This window comes from Lepus europaeus, chromosome 11, assembly GCF_033115175.1.
Source record: "Lepus europaeus isolate LE1 chromosome 11, mLepTim1.pri, whole genome shotgun sequence".
Lineage (NCBI taxonomy): Eukaryota > Metazoa > Chordata > Mammalia > Lagomorpha > Leporidae > Lepus > Lepus europaeus.
In genome coordinates, this window is record NC_084837.1 from 72,151,175 (window position 1) to 72,165,107 (window position 13,933).

The window sequence follows — 13,933 nt, forward strand, 5'->3', positions numbered from 1 at the left end:
GTTCTTATAAATTTTTTGAAATCCGTATCTTGCATTTCTTTCATCTCATCATCTTCATAGTCTTGGCTTGAGGTGTCTTGTTCATTTGGGCGTGTCATAAGGTCATCCTTGTTCTTGTTTCTTCGGTTTCTGCGTTTGTTGCTTGGCATTGTGGAGATATTCTTTGGATTCTTCTTCCCTCACTGTGGTGTTTTTTTTCTTGTTATACTATGACTGTATTAAGTGGACTATCTGCTTTTGATGGAGCCTTAAAGGCTTGAGATGGGTGTGGCCTGAAAACTCTGGTTCCTCAGGGTTAAGGGTGTGCCAAAGGTGACACTCCCAGGTTAGGCGTGGTAAATCTCTCTCCCTTTTTTCTTTCTTTTTTTGATTCAAAAGGGAAGTAATTCCACACAGCTGAGTGGAATTTGGAGGTAGTTAGCAGGCGAATGATATACCCACAGGAGCCAGAGATCAGAAACTCCCAGGGACCACACAGGGAATCTGCTGCCCTCAGTGTGGGCTCAAATTATCCTGCCCTCAGTGTGGGTTGCCAAGGTTACCGAATTGTGGCAGTCTCTGGAGAGTACTCAGGGGAATTCTGTGAGTTCTCTCCCCCACTGTCTCTTTTTTCACAGTCTCAGTTCATTAGCACCACACATTCACTAGGTCCTAATCTCCTGTTATTTCAACCCCCCACCAGAGTCAGGTTTTTCTGCTTGGCTGAGGGCGGGTGCAGTCCTGAGGACGCCGCTTATGACGTATGTCCAAAATGGCGCCTGCTCTTTGTTTTGCTTGCCTTTGAGAGGTGAGCAGAGAGAGAGAAACTCGTGTCTGTACCGGTCACTTTTTTTTTCCCTCTCTCTTCTAGTTAGCCTGGTGAACTTTTCCCCATGGGGTTTCAAGCCTCGTTCCCTCTAGTCTCCTCTTTCCACTTTCCCGCCGATGTCTCGGGCTATTGAGATTCATCTCACCTTGCGTTCCAGCGCTGGTGTGTTGACTCTGCCGCTGGTGTCCCGAGCCAAGGGCTCCCACATCCTCCATGCAGGTCCACTGTGAATCACTAGTTCCAGAAGAGTTTCCTCTGCTGTTTCTTCCCCTACTCTTCCTTGAACCTGCAGTATCTCCACTTTTATTAAACTGTCTCTTCCCGGACTATCAGTGTGCTCCCTTCCTATTCCGCCATCTTGCCCCGCCTCTACATTATAATTTTTTAAGAATTTTTTTTTTTTGACAGGTTAAGTTAGAGAAAAAAAGGTCTTCCTTCCGTTGGTTCATCCGCTTCCCCCCCCCCCTTTTTTTTTTTTTTTGAGCCAGAGTTCCCATGCATGTGTTTACTTTCCAGATGTCCACAATACGCTGGACTAGAGCTGGAAACTGGGAGCTGGGATCTCTCAGTCCAGGTCTCCAGTGTGGGTAGCAGGAATCCAATTACTTGAACCATCATTGGCTGGCCCCCAGGGTCTGCATTGATGGGAAGCTGTAGTCATTAGCTAGAGCCAGATTTCAAAGCCAGACAGTCCAGTGTGAGATGTAGGCATCGAAAAAGTACCTCCCAGAAATAATTTTAAGCCTAGGAATCATTCTTAAATTAGGCTAAAAATTTTTAACAAGTAGAACTGGCACAATTTTTTTGAGTAGTTTCCACCTCCATTGTATAATCTTATTCATTTAGAAAATTTTCATTGTGAATTAGCTACTCAAAAGATTCATGGTTGGATTGATCCAAGGACTCAGAGGCTATTCTCGCTCCCTTTTCTCCCCTCTCCAGCTTGCACACATGTATGCATGTGTGTTGACTCTCTCTCTCTCTCTCTCTCTCTCTCTCTCTCTCTCTCTCAATTTTGAAATTCAGGCATTGCCAATTATTGCCAGTGATAGTGCAAAGTTGTAGCCCTTGATAATGTACAGTCCCTCCTAGAAATGATAGTAAATACTGCTTATGATTTATTAAGAAATATTTCCAAATTCCTTGCATATCTACTATAACTATGGTTAGGATAGCTGTTTAACTTTTAACAAATTGAAAATTTCAGTGAAGTCACCCATTTTTAAAAACCTAATCCAGTGATCTTGGTAATGCTCATACTCCTCCCTCAGCTGTGTTATTATGAGTGCTCATTTTAACATTTTTAGTCTGAATCATAACAACACTTGGACTGTTTCTTTTGCAGAGAGAATTAGGGGCTTATAAATCCTTTGAAAAGGAAATTTGAGCCATTAAAACATTGAGAGGAGCTGACACCATGGCACAGTGGGTTAAAGCTGAGGCCTGCAGTGCTGGCATCCCATATGGGCACCGGTTCAAGACCCGGCTGCTCCACTTCTGATCCAACTCCCCTGCTAGTACACCTGGTAAAGCAGCAGAGGAAGGCCCAAGTCCTTGGACCTCTGCACCCACGTGGAAGACCCAGAAGAAGCTCCTGGCTTTGGAGAGGCTCATCGCTGGCCCTTGGAGCCATTTGGGGAGTGAACCAGTGGATGGAAGACATCTGTCTCTCTCTTTCTCTCTCTCTCACTCTGTAACTCTTTCAAATATATAAAATAAAACTTAAAAAAAAATTGAGATTTTTTATTATTAAGAGAAAAAGAGCAAAAGAACAGTTTCTTTTCAAGATGTTTGGGCCATTTGAAATAAATCTACAGATGGCCTCAGAGGGCAAAATGCGTAGGTTGTGTTTGAAATGGAATACAAGCAAAGATTTCAGTTGGAGATAGGGAAAGCTATATGATACCCCAAGTCAGGATACTAATTTTATGGAACTGGAACTCCTTAATTTTCCATGATCATGTCAATAAAAGACATCTTAACTTGTTTTTTCAACTAGGTATGAAGAAGCTGAGGTTCGGAAAAAGCTTGAAGAAAAAGACAGACAGGAGGAAGAGCAGCTGCAACAGAAAAGGCAGGAACCAGGAAGAGAGGATGTCGGCAGTTCAGCTAAAGGTTCTTTGGAGAATGTAGTGGATTCCAAAAACAAAATTCAAAAGGTATTTGGGTTGTACTGTGTCAGACAGAAGACTGGCTGTGTTTGGTAAATGGTTTAAGAGTTGAGATACCACTATGAAGTTCTTTCAGGCAACAAGGTTAAAATTTATATATTTTACTTAGAAATTGAATTACATAGTTTAGCTTTAGTTGAGTCCAAGTTTTCCTATAAACTTAATTAGAACAATAGAAAACATTTGAGATAGGATTCTATGTATCTGAATTTTGGTTCTAAGGCAGATCTTGGCTTAACCCTGCTGGAACACAGTTTCCTCATTTGCAAATGAAGGTCTTGAAATAGATAAACTTTAAGATCTCTTCTAGTGATAAAATTTACATGAAAAGAATTGGTATACTTTATCTGGTGCCAAACCTTTCATTGTTTCTGGGGTCTCATTTTCCTTCATGTACTTGTGCCTTCTCCCCAGTTGGCCCTTCTTTGTCTTCCTCTCCATTTTGCTCAGTGACTATTATAGTCTTTTTCAACTATATCATTTGTTTGCCAAAAGCCATCTGTGATTCAGTCTCTATCTTCTGGCTATCACTAACTCCTTTCTTTACCTTAGATACTGTTCTTCCTGAAATGAAAGTTCTGTTGCACTGTGGAAATCCATGGAGAATTTTCTGCTTTGATTTTTTTCTTTAGTGTAGCTTTCAGCTGTCATTTGCATGAGATTGTCATCAGTTTCATTAAGAGCTTAATGAATTAATTGTTTGTAACATTGGTTTAGGTATTGTGTGTAAAATGGTGAAGAAATCTGGCCTTTAATTTTAGGAGCTAGTAATGTAAAAATGCATTAAGATGATGCTCATAAGGAGATGTGCCTGTGTATTTCTGTTGACTGATAACAAGAATTGAAAGAACTATATGAGGGGAACCTTGGGATCTCTTAATTTTGCTCTTGCTTTGCCAACAGTAGAGCCAACCACTTTTTGTTACTTATACTTTTGCTTAACCTTTCTATTTTCCAAAGAAAAAACAGTTACCCTGTGTCATTGAGCTTTAATAACCAAATAACTTTTTGCCATAATTTTTATCTATCTCCCTTCACTTTGTCTTTTTGGAGTTTTCCAAAGTAAATTTCAATCAGTATACCAATATACTCCTAAATATTTCAATGTACATCTCAAATAAAGAGAAAGAAAGAAATTGTCTTAATAACCATAATGTTATTTTCCCACTTCACAAAACAATAATTTTCTAGTATAATAGTTATATTCATATTTCCTCACTGGTCTTAAAATGTTTTCTTGAATTAAGACTTACTGGAGTCCTTCCTCCTCATTTTTCATTTCATGCATTTGAGTTTTCAATAATGGAGCATAAGCCACATTCTGTATTTATTAGATTGCTGCTTCTCTGTATCATTTTAACTTTTGTAATCTCCCATAATTTTCGTAGACTGGAAGTTTGACATAAAAGATCTTTGTCTTTTGTCAAGAATATTTCACAGATGCTACTGTGTACTTCATATTCTGCCATATGGGTTTTCCCACCTATAGGATGTATACAGGATTGTATCATGTTGTCTTGGTTAGACAACGTAAATCACAGAAGTAGTACTTTGTATTATTTCATTTTCCTTTAAATATAATGGAGGACACTGAGGGAACTTGACTTTTTTTCATTGTAAGAAGTACATGTAATTAAAGTAAATATTAAATTTCTATAATAACTTATGCTTCTAAACTGCATTTGACCTTTAATTGAAGAAAACTTTGAAGAAATGGTCTGTGATTCTTCCATGCTCTTAATTGTTGTCTCTTGTCAATCTGGTATATCATTATTAGTCATCTACAATTTTCAACTAAAATACCAGTATTCTGCACACTCCATTTCTTAGGCTTTTCATTTCAATGTAGTATTCAAATTGAACTTTTTGTTTCTATGAAAGTTGAAACTTTTTTTTTTTCTTATGAAATAGATCAATGGTGAAAAGAGTGAAAAAAATGAGACCACAAAGAAAGGTAAGTGTATGCAGAAAAGAAGTATTTTTAGGTTCTTACTGAGATATTTAGAGTAAGCATCAGATTTTATATGATGAGATTCTTAGCATTGTTTCTAATCTCTGTGTAAGCTTTATCATTCTTCCTACCCTGTATAATTATATTGGAAATGAGGCTGAGGACTTGTGCGGCAGCAGGGCTGCACCCGGGGCTCAGGGTGCTGGGCAAGGACCATGGCGTCTCAGGCAGGCCCACAAGTGGCCTGCATGGGTGACAGCGACTTTCAGCACCAGGAGTGCTTCACCATGTAGTACTAGATGAGTGTGACCCTCAGATATGAAATCAAGAAGTTGATCTAAGTGTACCTGGTCTTATGGCTGCTGCTGGTGGCAAAGATGAACGTGGGACACCCGAGGCTCCTGTCACGTGAACAGGTAGCTGTGCCCTATCAGTGGGAGTACCCATATTTGCTGAGCATTGCGCCCTCTCTTGGGCCTTCTGTCCTTCCTGCGCAACAACATCAGCTACCTGGTGCTCTCCATGATCGGCATAGGGGCTGTTTTCCATCACTCCCCTCATTTGTGGCAGCATGGAGATGTTCCCCACTGCCCAGCAGCTCTGCCACCCTCACAAAGCCTACTGCTTCCTCTTTGCTTTTTCTGCTGTCTCTGTCATGTACCTGGTGTTGGTGCTGCCAGTCCAAGTGCATGCTTGGCAGTTATATGATGGCAAGAAGCTCCTGGACTCTTGGTTCACCAGCACACAAGAGAAGAAGTGGGCTGGCACTGAGGTGTAGTGGATAAAGCTGCTGCCTATAGTGCCAGCATCCTATATGGGCGCCGGTTCGAGTCCCGGCTGCTGCACTTCTGATCCAGCTCTCTGCTGTGGCCTGGGAAAGCAGCAGAAGATGGCCCAAGTCCTTGGGCCCCTGCGCCCACATGGGAGGCCCAAAAGAAGCTCCTGGCTTCAGATTGGCGCTGCTCAGCTGTTGCAGCCATCTGGGGAGTGAACCAGCAGTTGGAAGACCTCTCTCCCCCTCTTTGCCCTGCCTCTTTTTGTAACTCTGCTTTTTCATGTAAATAAATAAATCTTAAAAAAAAAAAAAAAAAGAGAGAAGAAGCATAAATGAGGCCTCCCTGCTGGACTGCTCTGTGCGGTGAAACCTGGGCATCCTGTTGAACAGGATGAGAGGGGTTGAGGAGCTGGTCTACAGTCTCTTTAGAATTCGGCAGCTGTAGCTGGCGCCATAGCTCACTAGGCTAATCCTCCGCCTGCGGTGCTGGCACCCCAGGTTCTAGTCCCGGTTGGGGCACCGGATTCTCTCCCACTTGCTCCTCTTCCAGTCCAGCTCTCTGCTGTGACCTGGGAGTGCAGTGGAGGATGGCCCAAGTGCTTGGGCCCTGCACCTGCGTGGGAGACCAAGAAGAAGCACCTGGCTCCTGGCTTCGGATCGGCCATAGTGGCCATTGGGGGGTGAACCAACAGAAAAAGGAAGACTTTTCTCTCTGTCTCTCTCTCACTGTCTAACTCTGCCTGTTAAAATACGGTAATAATGCATTTGAAAATATCAACACACAGCTTGTCCTTATTTTCTTGTCAGGATGCAGGTTAGCTTGGCTAAGAGCATGTACTGGCCGGTGCCGTGGCTCACTAGGCTAATCCTCCACCTGCGGCACTGGCACCCCAGGTTCTAGTCCTCGTTAGGATGCCCGATTCTGTCCCGGTTGTTCCTCTTCCAGGCCAGCTCTCTTTTGTGGCCCCGGAAGGCAGTGGAGGATGGCCCAAGTGCTTGAGCCCTGCACCCGCATGGGAGACCAGGGGGAAGCACCTGACTTCGGATCTGCGCTGCGCACCGGCCGTAGCGGCCATTTTGGGGGTGAACCAACAGAGAAACAAAGACCTTTCTCTCTCTCTCTCTCTCTCTCTCTCTCTCTCTCTCTCTCTCACTGTCTAACTCTTCCTGTCATTAAAAAAAAAAAAAAAAAAAAAAAGCATGTACTCTAGGTAGTCAGATTGCCTATGTTTGAATACCAGCTTAATCTCTGAATTTTCATGTGATCCTGACTTCCCCTCTGTAAAGTGGAGATAATAATGGAACCTATTTCATAGGGTTACTGTCAGATGAATTAAAATATTAATAATACAACTCTGAGGATAAATTTTAAGTAATAACCATTATTATTTATATAAATTTTAAAAATTGCTTTGGCTTTAGCTTCCTTTTTGTTAGCCTTTCTTTATGACAGTAGCTATAGGCATAATTATTTAAGAGGCCTTTTTACCAACCTGACAGAAAATTTAAACTGGTAATTTGGATGTTACCTGTAGTAGGGTTGATGCTCTAGTCACAAATATGGGACCTAAACCACAAGAGGTACAAAAGTATCTTCATCTACCAGGGAAGTTACTCCTCTCAGAAAAGATTTAACTTAAACACAATTATATTTAACACTGAAATAAATTCTCTGCTTAAAATATCGTCATATGTAACAATTTTAAAAATAAACTACTATGAAGTTACTTTTCTAAAAGCTGATTTGGATTAATTTTTAGATGTTTTCATTCATTTGTTCCTTTGTATTTCATCATGCTGAGATGTTAGCCTTCCTAGTGATTTGTTCTTAGCTTATTCAGTCTACTTTTTAAATTTGTTTTAATCAAAATGATCTTGATGGTTGGAGAGGGGAAGTAGCATGGTTATTGGCAACTGTAAGTATTTTAACTTAGGAGCTATTGAGACTTTTTCACAACTCAGTGCCAAAATCATTTTAAAAATGTATTGATTTGAAAGGTAGAGTTATAGAGAGGCAGAGGCAGGAACAATGGCATACAGAGACCTTCCATCTGCTGGTTCACTCCCCAAATGGCTGCAATGGCCAGAGCTAGGCTGATCTGAATCCAGGAGCCAGGCTGAGCTTCTTCCAGGTCTCCCGTATGAATGCAGAGACCAAACACCAGGGCCATCTTCCACTGCTTTCCCAGCCCATAAGCAGAGAGCCAAACTGGAAGTCAAGCAGCTGGCTCTTGAACTGGTGCCTGTACAGTATGCCAGCACTGCAGGTGGCAGCTTTACCCACTATGACACAGTGCTGACCCTGAAATCATTCCTTTTTTTTTTTTCAATATTTTTATTATTTATTTATTTGAAAGTCAGAGATACACAGAGAGAGGAGAGGTAGAGATAGAGTTTCAGACAGAGAGAGAGACAGAGAAAGGTCTTTCTTCTGTTGGTTCATTCTCCAAATGGCCACAATGGCTGGAGATGCGCTGCTCAGGAGCCAGATGCTTCCTCCTGGTCTCCCATGAGGTGCGGGGGCCCAAGCACTTGGGCCATCTGCAACTACTTTCCCAGGCCACAGCAGAGAGCTGGATTGGAAGAGGAGCAGCCGGGACTAGAACTGGTGCCCACATGGGATGCTGGCGCCGCAGGCAGAGGATTAACCTGTGCCATGGTGCCAGCCCCCTGAAATCATTCTTTATCTAAATTTAGGTGAGCACAAAAACTGTTAAAAGAGACAAAGAAGGGCACTGTGTATTGATTAAGGGATCAATTCAGCAGGGCGCTGTGTATTGATTAAGGGATCAATTCAGCAGGAAGATGTGACTATCATAAATGTGTATGCACCTAATTACAGGGCAACTAACCGTTTAAAAGAAATGTTGATGGATCTAAAGGGCGACATGGACTCCCATACTATAGTAATGGGGGACTTCAATACCCCACTTTCACCAATGGATAGATCAATCAGAAAAATCAGCAAGGAAATAGATTTAATTGATACTGTAGACCAAATGGACCTAACAGATATCTACAGAACTTTCCATCCTTCAGTTTCAGAATACACATTTTTTTTTTACCAGTACATGGAACTTTCTCTAATATAGACCACAGGCCATGCCATAAGGCAAGTCTCAGCAAATTCAAATAAATTGAAATCATACCATACATCTTCTCTGATCACAATGGAATGAAGATAGCAACTTGAGAGTCTCTAGAACATATGCAGACACCTGGAGACTGAACCATATGCTCCTGACTGAACAGTGGGTAGAAATCAAAAGAACAAATAGAAGAAATCAAAAGAGAAATCAAAAAAACTATTGAACAGGTTTTTTTTCATACTATTTGTTGTAATTTTTACTTACTATAGAGTTAATTTCTGTGTATAAAGTTAATTGAAGATAGACCTTAGTAAGAAATAAGAATGAGAATAGAAGGGGGAGGATGAAGAAGGTGGGAGGGTCGATATGGTGGGAAGCCTCACTATCATTGTGTTCCTGAAGTTGTATTTATGAAATGCATGAAGTTTGTATACTTTAAATGAAAGGTTTCTGGGCAAAAATAAATAAATTTAGTTGTGGTACTTTGTGTAAATGGTAGATCAGAGGACAAAGAGCAACATAGTTGGGGCTACCCCCCACTGAAAATAGTCAATAAATTTTTAAAATTGCATTGGCTTTCGTATCTTTTTTGTTGGCCTTATTTAAAAAAATACGTCAGTCATTTTTTGTGTGTGTTTTCTCCTTTTTGGTTGGGAGCTAATTAGTGAACATCAAGTAGAGTAAAGATTGGAGACTTCTTTTTCTTTCTTTTTTTTTTTTTTATTTTTATTTTTGACAGGCAGAGTGGACAGTAGAGGGAGACAGAGAGAAAGGTCTTCCTTTTTGCCGTTGGTTCACCCTCCAATGGCCGCCGCAGTAGGCGCGCTGTGGCCGGTGCACCGCACTGTTCCGATGGCAGGAGCCAGGTGCTTATCCTGGTCTCCCATGTGGGTGCAGGGCCCAAGGACTTGGGCCATCCTCCACTGCACTCCCGGGCCACAGCAGAGAGCTGGCCTGGAAGAGAGGCAACCGGGACAGGATCGGTGCCCCGACCGGGACTAGAACCCAGTGTGCCGGCGCCACAAGGCGGAGGATTAGCCTACTGAGCCACGGTGCCGGCCAACTTTTCTTTTTCTTTTAAGATTTATTTATTTATTTGAAGTCAGAGTTACAGAGAGAGGCAGAGAGAGATGTATCTTTCATCTGCTGGTTCACTCCCCAGATGGCTGCAGCGGCCAGGGCTGAGCTAGGAGCTAGGAGCCAGGAGCTTCATCCAGATCTTCCACACGGTTGGCATCTTGAGAACTTGAGCCATTTGCTACTGCTTTTCCCAGGCCGTTAGCAGGGAGCTGGATCAGAAGTAGAGATGATATGCCAGTGTCATCACTAGCTCTCTGCAGACATTTTCTTAAGAGTTAGATAACATGTTTTCAGTTTGGTGAGTCCTCTGGTTTCTGAAGCAGTTGTTTAGCTCTGCTATCACTGTATAAAAGCAGCATAGACATGTAAACAAATGAGTGTGGCTGTGTTTTTTTTTTTTTTTTTTTTTTGGACAGGCAGAGTGGACAGTGAGAGAGAGAGACAGAAAGGTCTTCCTTTTTGCCGTTGGTTCACCCTCCAATGGCCGTCGTGGCCAGCGCGCTGCGGCCAGTGCATCATGCTGATCCGAAGCCAGGAGCTTCTGGTCTCCCATGCGGGTGCAGGGCCCAAGCACTTGGGCCATCCTCCACTGCACTCCCGAGCCATAGCAGAGAGCTGGCCTGGAAGAGGGGCAACCGGGACAGAGACTGGGACTAGAACCCGGTGGACTAGAACCCAGTGTGCCGGCACTGCAAGGCAAAGGATTAGCCTATTGAGCCACGGCGCCGGCCGTGGCTGTATTCTATTAAAAACAGGTGGCCATGGTTTGTCAGCCCCTGATGTGGAACTCAGATAATGAGCTTTTGTTTTGTCACTCTAGGAATACTTGGAAGTCTAAGTATTTTTCAAATGGCCCCTATAAATCCCATCAGAAACTTTTTAAGAAGAATTTCCAAGGGTACTTCTAAAAGTTCATGGAAAGCAAAATTGAAAGATAAGTTTATTTTGGTGGAAAAAAATTAAAATCAGTACATGGTGGGAAGTCCTTAAAAAGTTCATGGAAAATATACATCATAAAAATCTATGTGTGGATTTCAAATTTTTTTTGCATCAAAGTTTTTCTTTTTTTTCTAAGATTGATTTATTTGTTTGAAAGAGTTACAGAGAGAGGCAGAGAGGGAGAGAGAGGTCTTCCATCTGCTGGTTCACTCCCCAGAAGGCAGCAACAGCTGGAGCTGGGCCAGTCCAAAGCCGAGAGCCAGGAGCTTCTACTGAATCTCCCATGTGGACGCAGGGGCCCAAGGCCTTGGGCCATCTCCTACTGCTTTCCCAGATCATAGCAGAGAGCTGGATTGGAAGTAGAGCAGCTGGAACTTGAACTGGTGCCCATAAGGGATGCCACTGCAGGCAGTGCCTTTACCTGCTACACACAGCACCAGCCCCACCAAAGTGAATTTTTTTTTCTTTTTTTTTAAAGATTAATTTATTTATTTGGAAGAGTTACACAGAGGAGAGGCAGAAAGAGAGAGAGGTCTTCCATCCGCTGGTTCATTCCCCAGATGGCCGCAACGGCCAGAGCTGTGCTGATCCGAATCCAGGAGCCTGGAGCTTATTCCGGGTCTCCCATGCCGGTGCGGGGCCCAAGGACTTGGGCCATCTTCTGCTTTCCCAGGCCATAGCAGAGAGCTGGATCAGAAGTGGAGCAGCCGGGACTCGAACTGGTGCCCATATGGGATGCTGGCACTGCAGGCGGCAGCTTAACCTGCTATGCCACAGAGCCGCCCCTGAAAATATCTTTTAATTTCATTTTTCACGAACTTCCTGAAGTACCCTTGTAGAACCTTTTGAGAATTTTTAAACCGTAGATATTTCTCTAGTGAGCGTTTTTCTAATGTCTTAATTTTAAAAATAGAATAATATGTTGATAAGATAGATACTAATTTATTTTGTGTCAGTTCAGTGCCAGCAACAAATGCAGTTGTAACCTCAAGAGCAAATTTTAATATTTTTAAATTTTTTAAAAAAGATATATTTGTTTGAAAGGCAGAGTGACAAAGAAGGACAGAGAAGTGAGAGCATTCTGTCCACTGATTCATTCCATGTCTGCAACAGGCAGATCTGGGCAAGGCTAAAGCCAGGAGCCAGGAACTCCATCCTGGTCTCCCACAGGTGGCAGGGACCCAAGTGCTTAGGCCGTCTTTTACTGCCTTCCCTTTGTTAGCAGGAAGCTGGATCATGAGAGAGCTTCTTGTGCTTGAACCAGCACCCAAGATGGAAAGCTGGCATTGCAAGTGGTTGCTTAGCCACGTATGTTACAACACTGCCCCCGCCCCAGGCTTTGACATTTCAATTTTTATAAATAACACTGATTTTTTGATACCTGTTAAAAACAAATTATATTTAATTTTTTTTTTAAGAGTTACAGAGGCCGGCGCCGTGGCTCACTAGGCTAATCCTCCGCCTTGCGGCGCTGGCACACCAGGTTCTAGTCCCAGTCGGGGCGCCGGATTCTGTCCCGGTTGCCCCTCTTCCAGGCCAGCTCTCTGCTGTGGCCAGGGAGTGCAGTGGAGGATGGCCCAAGTCCTGGGCCCTTCACCCCACGGGAGACCAGGAGAAGCACCTGGCTCCTGCCATCGGATCGGCGCAGTGCGCTGGCCGCAGCGCGCCTACCGCGGCGGCCATTGGAGGGTGAACCAACGGCAAAAAGGAAGACCTTTCTCTCTGTCTCTCTCTCTCACTGTCCACTCTGCCTGTCAAAAAAAAAAAAAAACAAACAAACAAACAAAAAAAAAAAACAGACAGAGGGAGAGACAGAGAGGTCTTCCTTCCGTTGGTTCATTCCCCAGGTGGCGCAGCGGCCGGGGCTGTGCTGATCCAAAGCCAGGAGTTTCTTCCAGGTCTCCCATGTGAGTGCAGGGGCCCAAGGACTTAGGCCATCTTCAGTTGCTTTCCCAGGCCTTAGCAGAGAGCTGGATTGGAAGTGGAGCAGCCGGGACTAGAACCAGTGCCTATAAGGGATGCCGGCACCGCAGGCGGAGGATTAACCTACTGCGCCATGGTGTTGGTCCAATATTTAATGTTTAAAAGAAAAATGGTAGGCCAGCATTGTGGCATAGTGGGTAAATCTGCTGCCTGCAACGCTGGCATCCCATATGAATGGCATCCCATATGAGCGCCGTTTTGCATCCTGGCTGCCGCAGTTCCCATCCAGCTCTCTGCTATGGCCTGGGAAGGCAGCAGAAGACAGCCCAAGTGCTTGGGCCCCTGCACCCGCATGGGAGACCCAGAAGCAGCTCCTGCCTCCTGGCTTAGGATCAGCCTAGCTCCAACCACTGGGGAGTTTTCCAGTAGATGGGAGATATGTTTCTGTCTCCCTCCCTCCTTTTTTCTCTCTCTCCTTCCTTTTCTCTCTCTCTCCCACTACTTTTCCCTCTCCCTCGCTCTTGTTCTGCCATTCAAATAAATAAAACCTTTTTTTGGAAAAAAAAAAAAGATAAATGGTATCATGAGATATTAAGTACTTGATACCCCAATGTACTTTGTCTTTTAGACAAAGCTACCTGTGCTCTGTGTTTAGTGATATGGTATAGCACATGGAACTAGTTGTTTTCTTGTTACTTACTCTGTCTCTCTGAATTCCAAGGATCAATCACAGCAAAGGAACTGTATGCAATGATGATGGATAAAAACATCAGCTTGATTGTAATGGATGCTCGAAGAATGCAGGATTATCAGGATTCCTGTATTTCAAATTCTCTCAGTGTTCCTGAAGAAGCCATCAGTCCAGGGTGGGTCATTGTGTTTAGATAAAATGGTAAACTGTGGATAGTAGTAAATGTTACTATTTAAAATCTAAGGTAAACATGACAAAGTGGTCTTTTCCTGTTGACTTTCTCATTTGTTCTTTGATTCTTAGTGACATGCCCTGCCTTTTCTGAAAGGTAATGTCAGGGACATTCCAGTTGGCTGTTTGCTCCAGTAGCTATGGTATTTATAGTCTCATTCTTAACTAGGAGAGAAATTAAGTTGCCTTTGTGTGTTTCTTAACTGCTTTCTCCTCTTTCTACTTTTAAGCATGTGATTCATTGTACCAAACCTACCCAAATTGTGAGCTGAATT

The 13,933-nt window shown here is 43.3% G+C and overlaps 1 protein-coding gene and 1 pseudogene across 6 annotated transcripts in view; both read left to right on the plus strand.

The window, feature by feature from the left end:
- Positions 1-13,933, plus strand: part of USP8 (ubiquitin specific peptidase 8) — a 147,681-nt gene that overhangs the window by 101,920 nt on the left and 31,828 nt on the right. For all 6 annotated transcript variants that reach the window (XM_062205892.1, XM_062205896.1, XM_062205895.1 and 3 more), the window contains 3 exons: positions 2,808-2,967; positions 4,891-4,933; positions 13,458-13,602. In XM_062205892.1, coding sequence (XP_062061876.1) covers positions 2,808-2,967; positions 4,891-4,933; positions 13,458-13,602 — 348 coding nt within the window. The remainder of the gene's footprint in view (positions 1-2,807; positions 2,968-4,890; positions 4,934-13,457; positions 13,603-13,933) is intronic.
- Positions 5,146-5,708, plus strand: LOC133769726 (protein jagunal homolog 1-like; annotated as a pseudogene).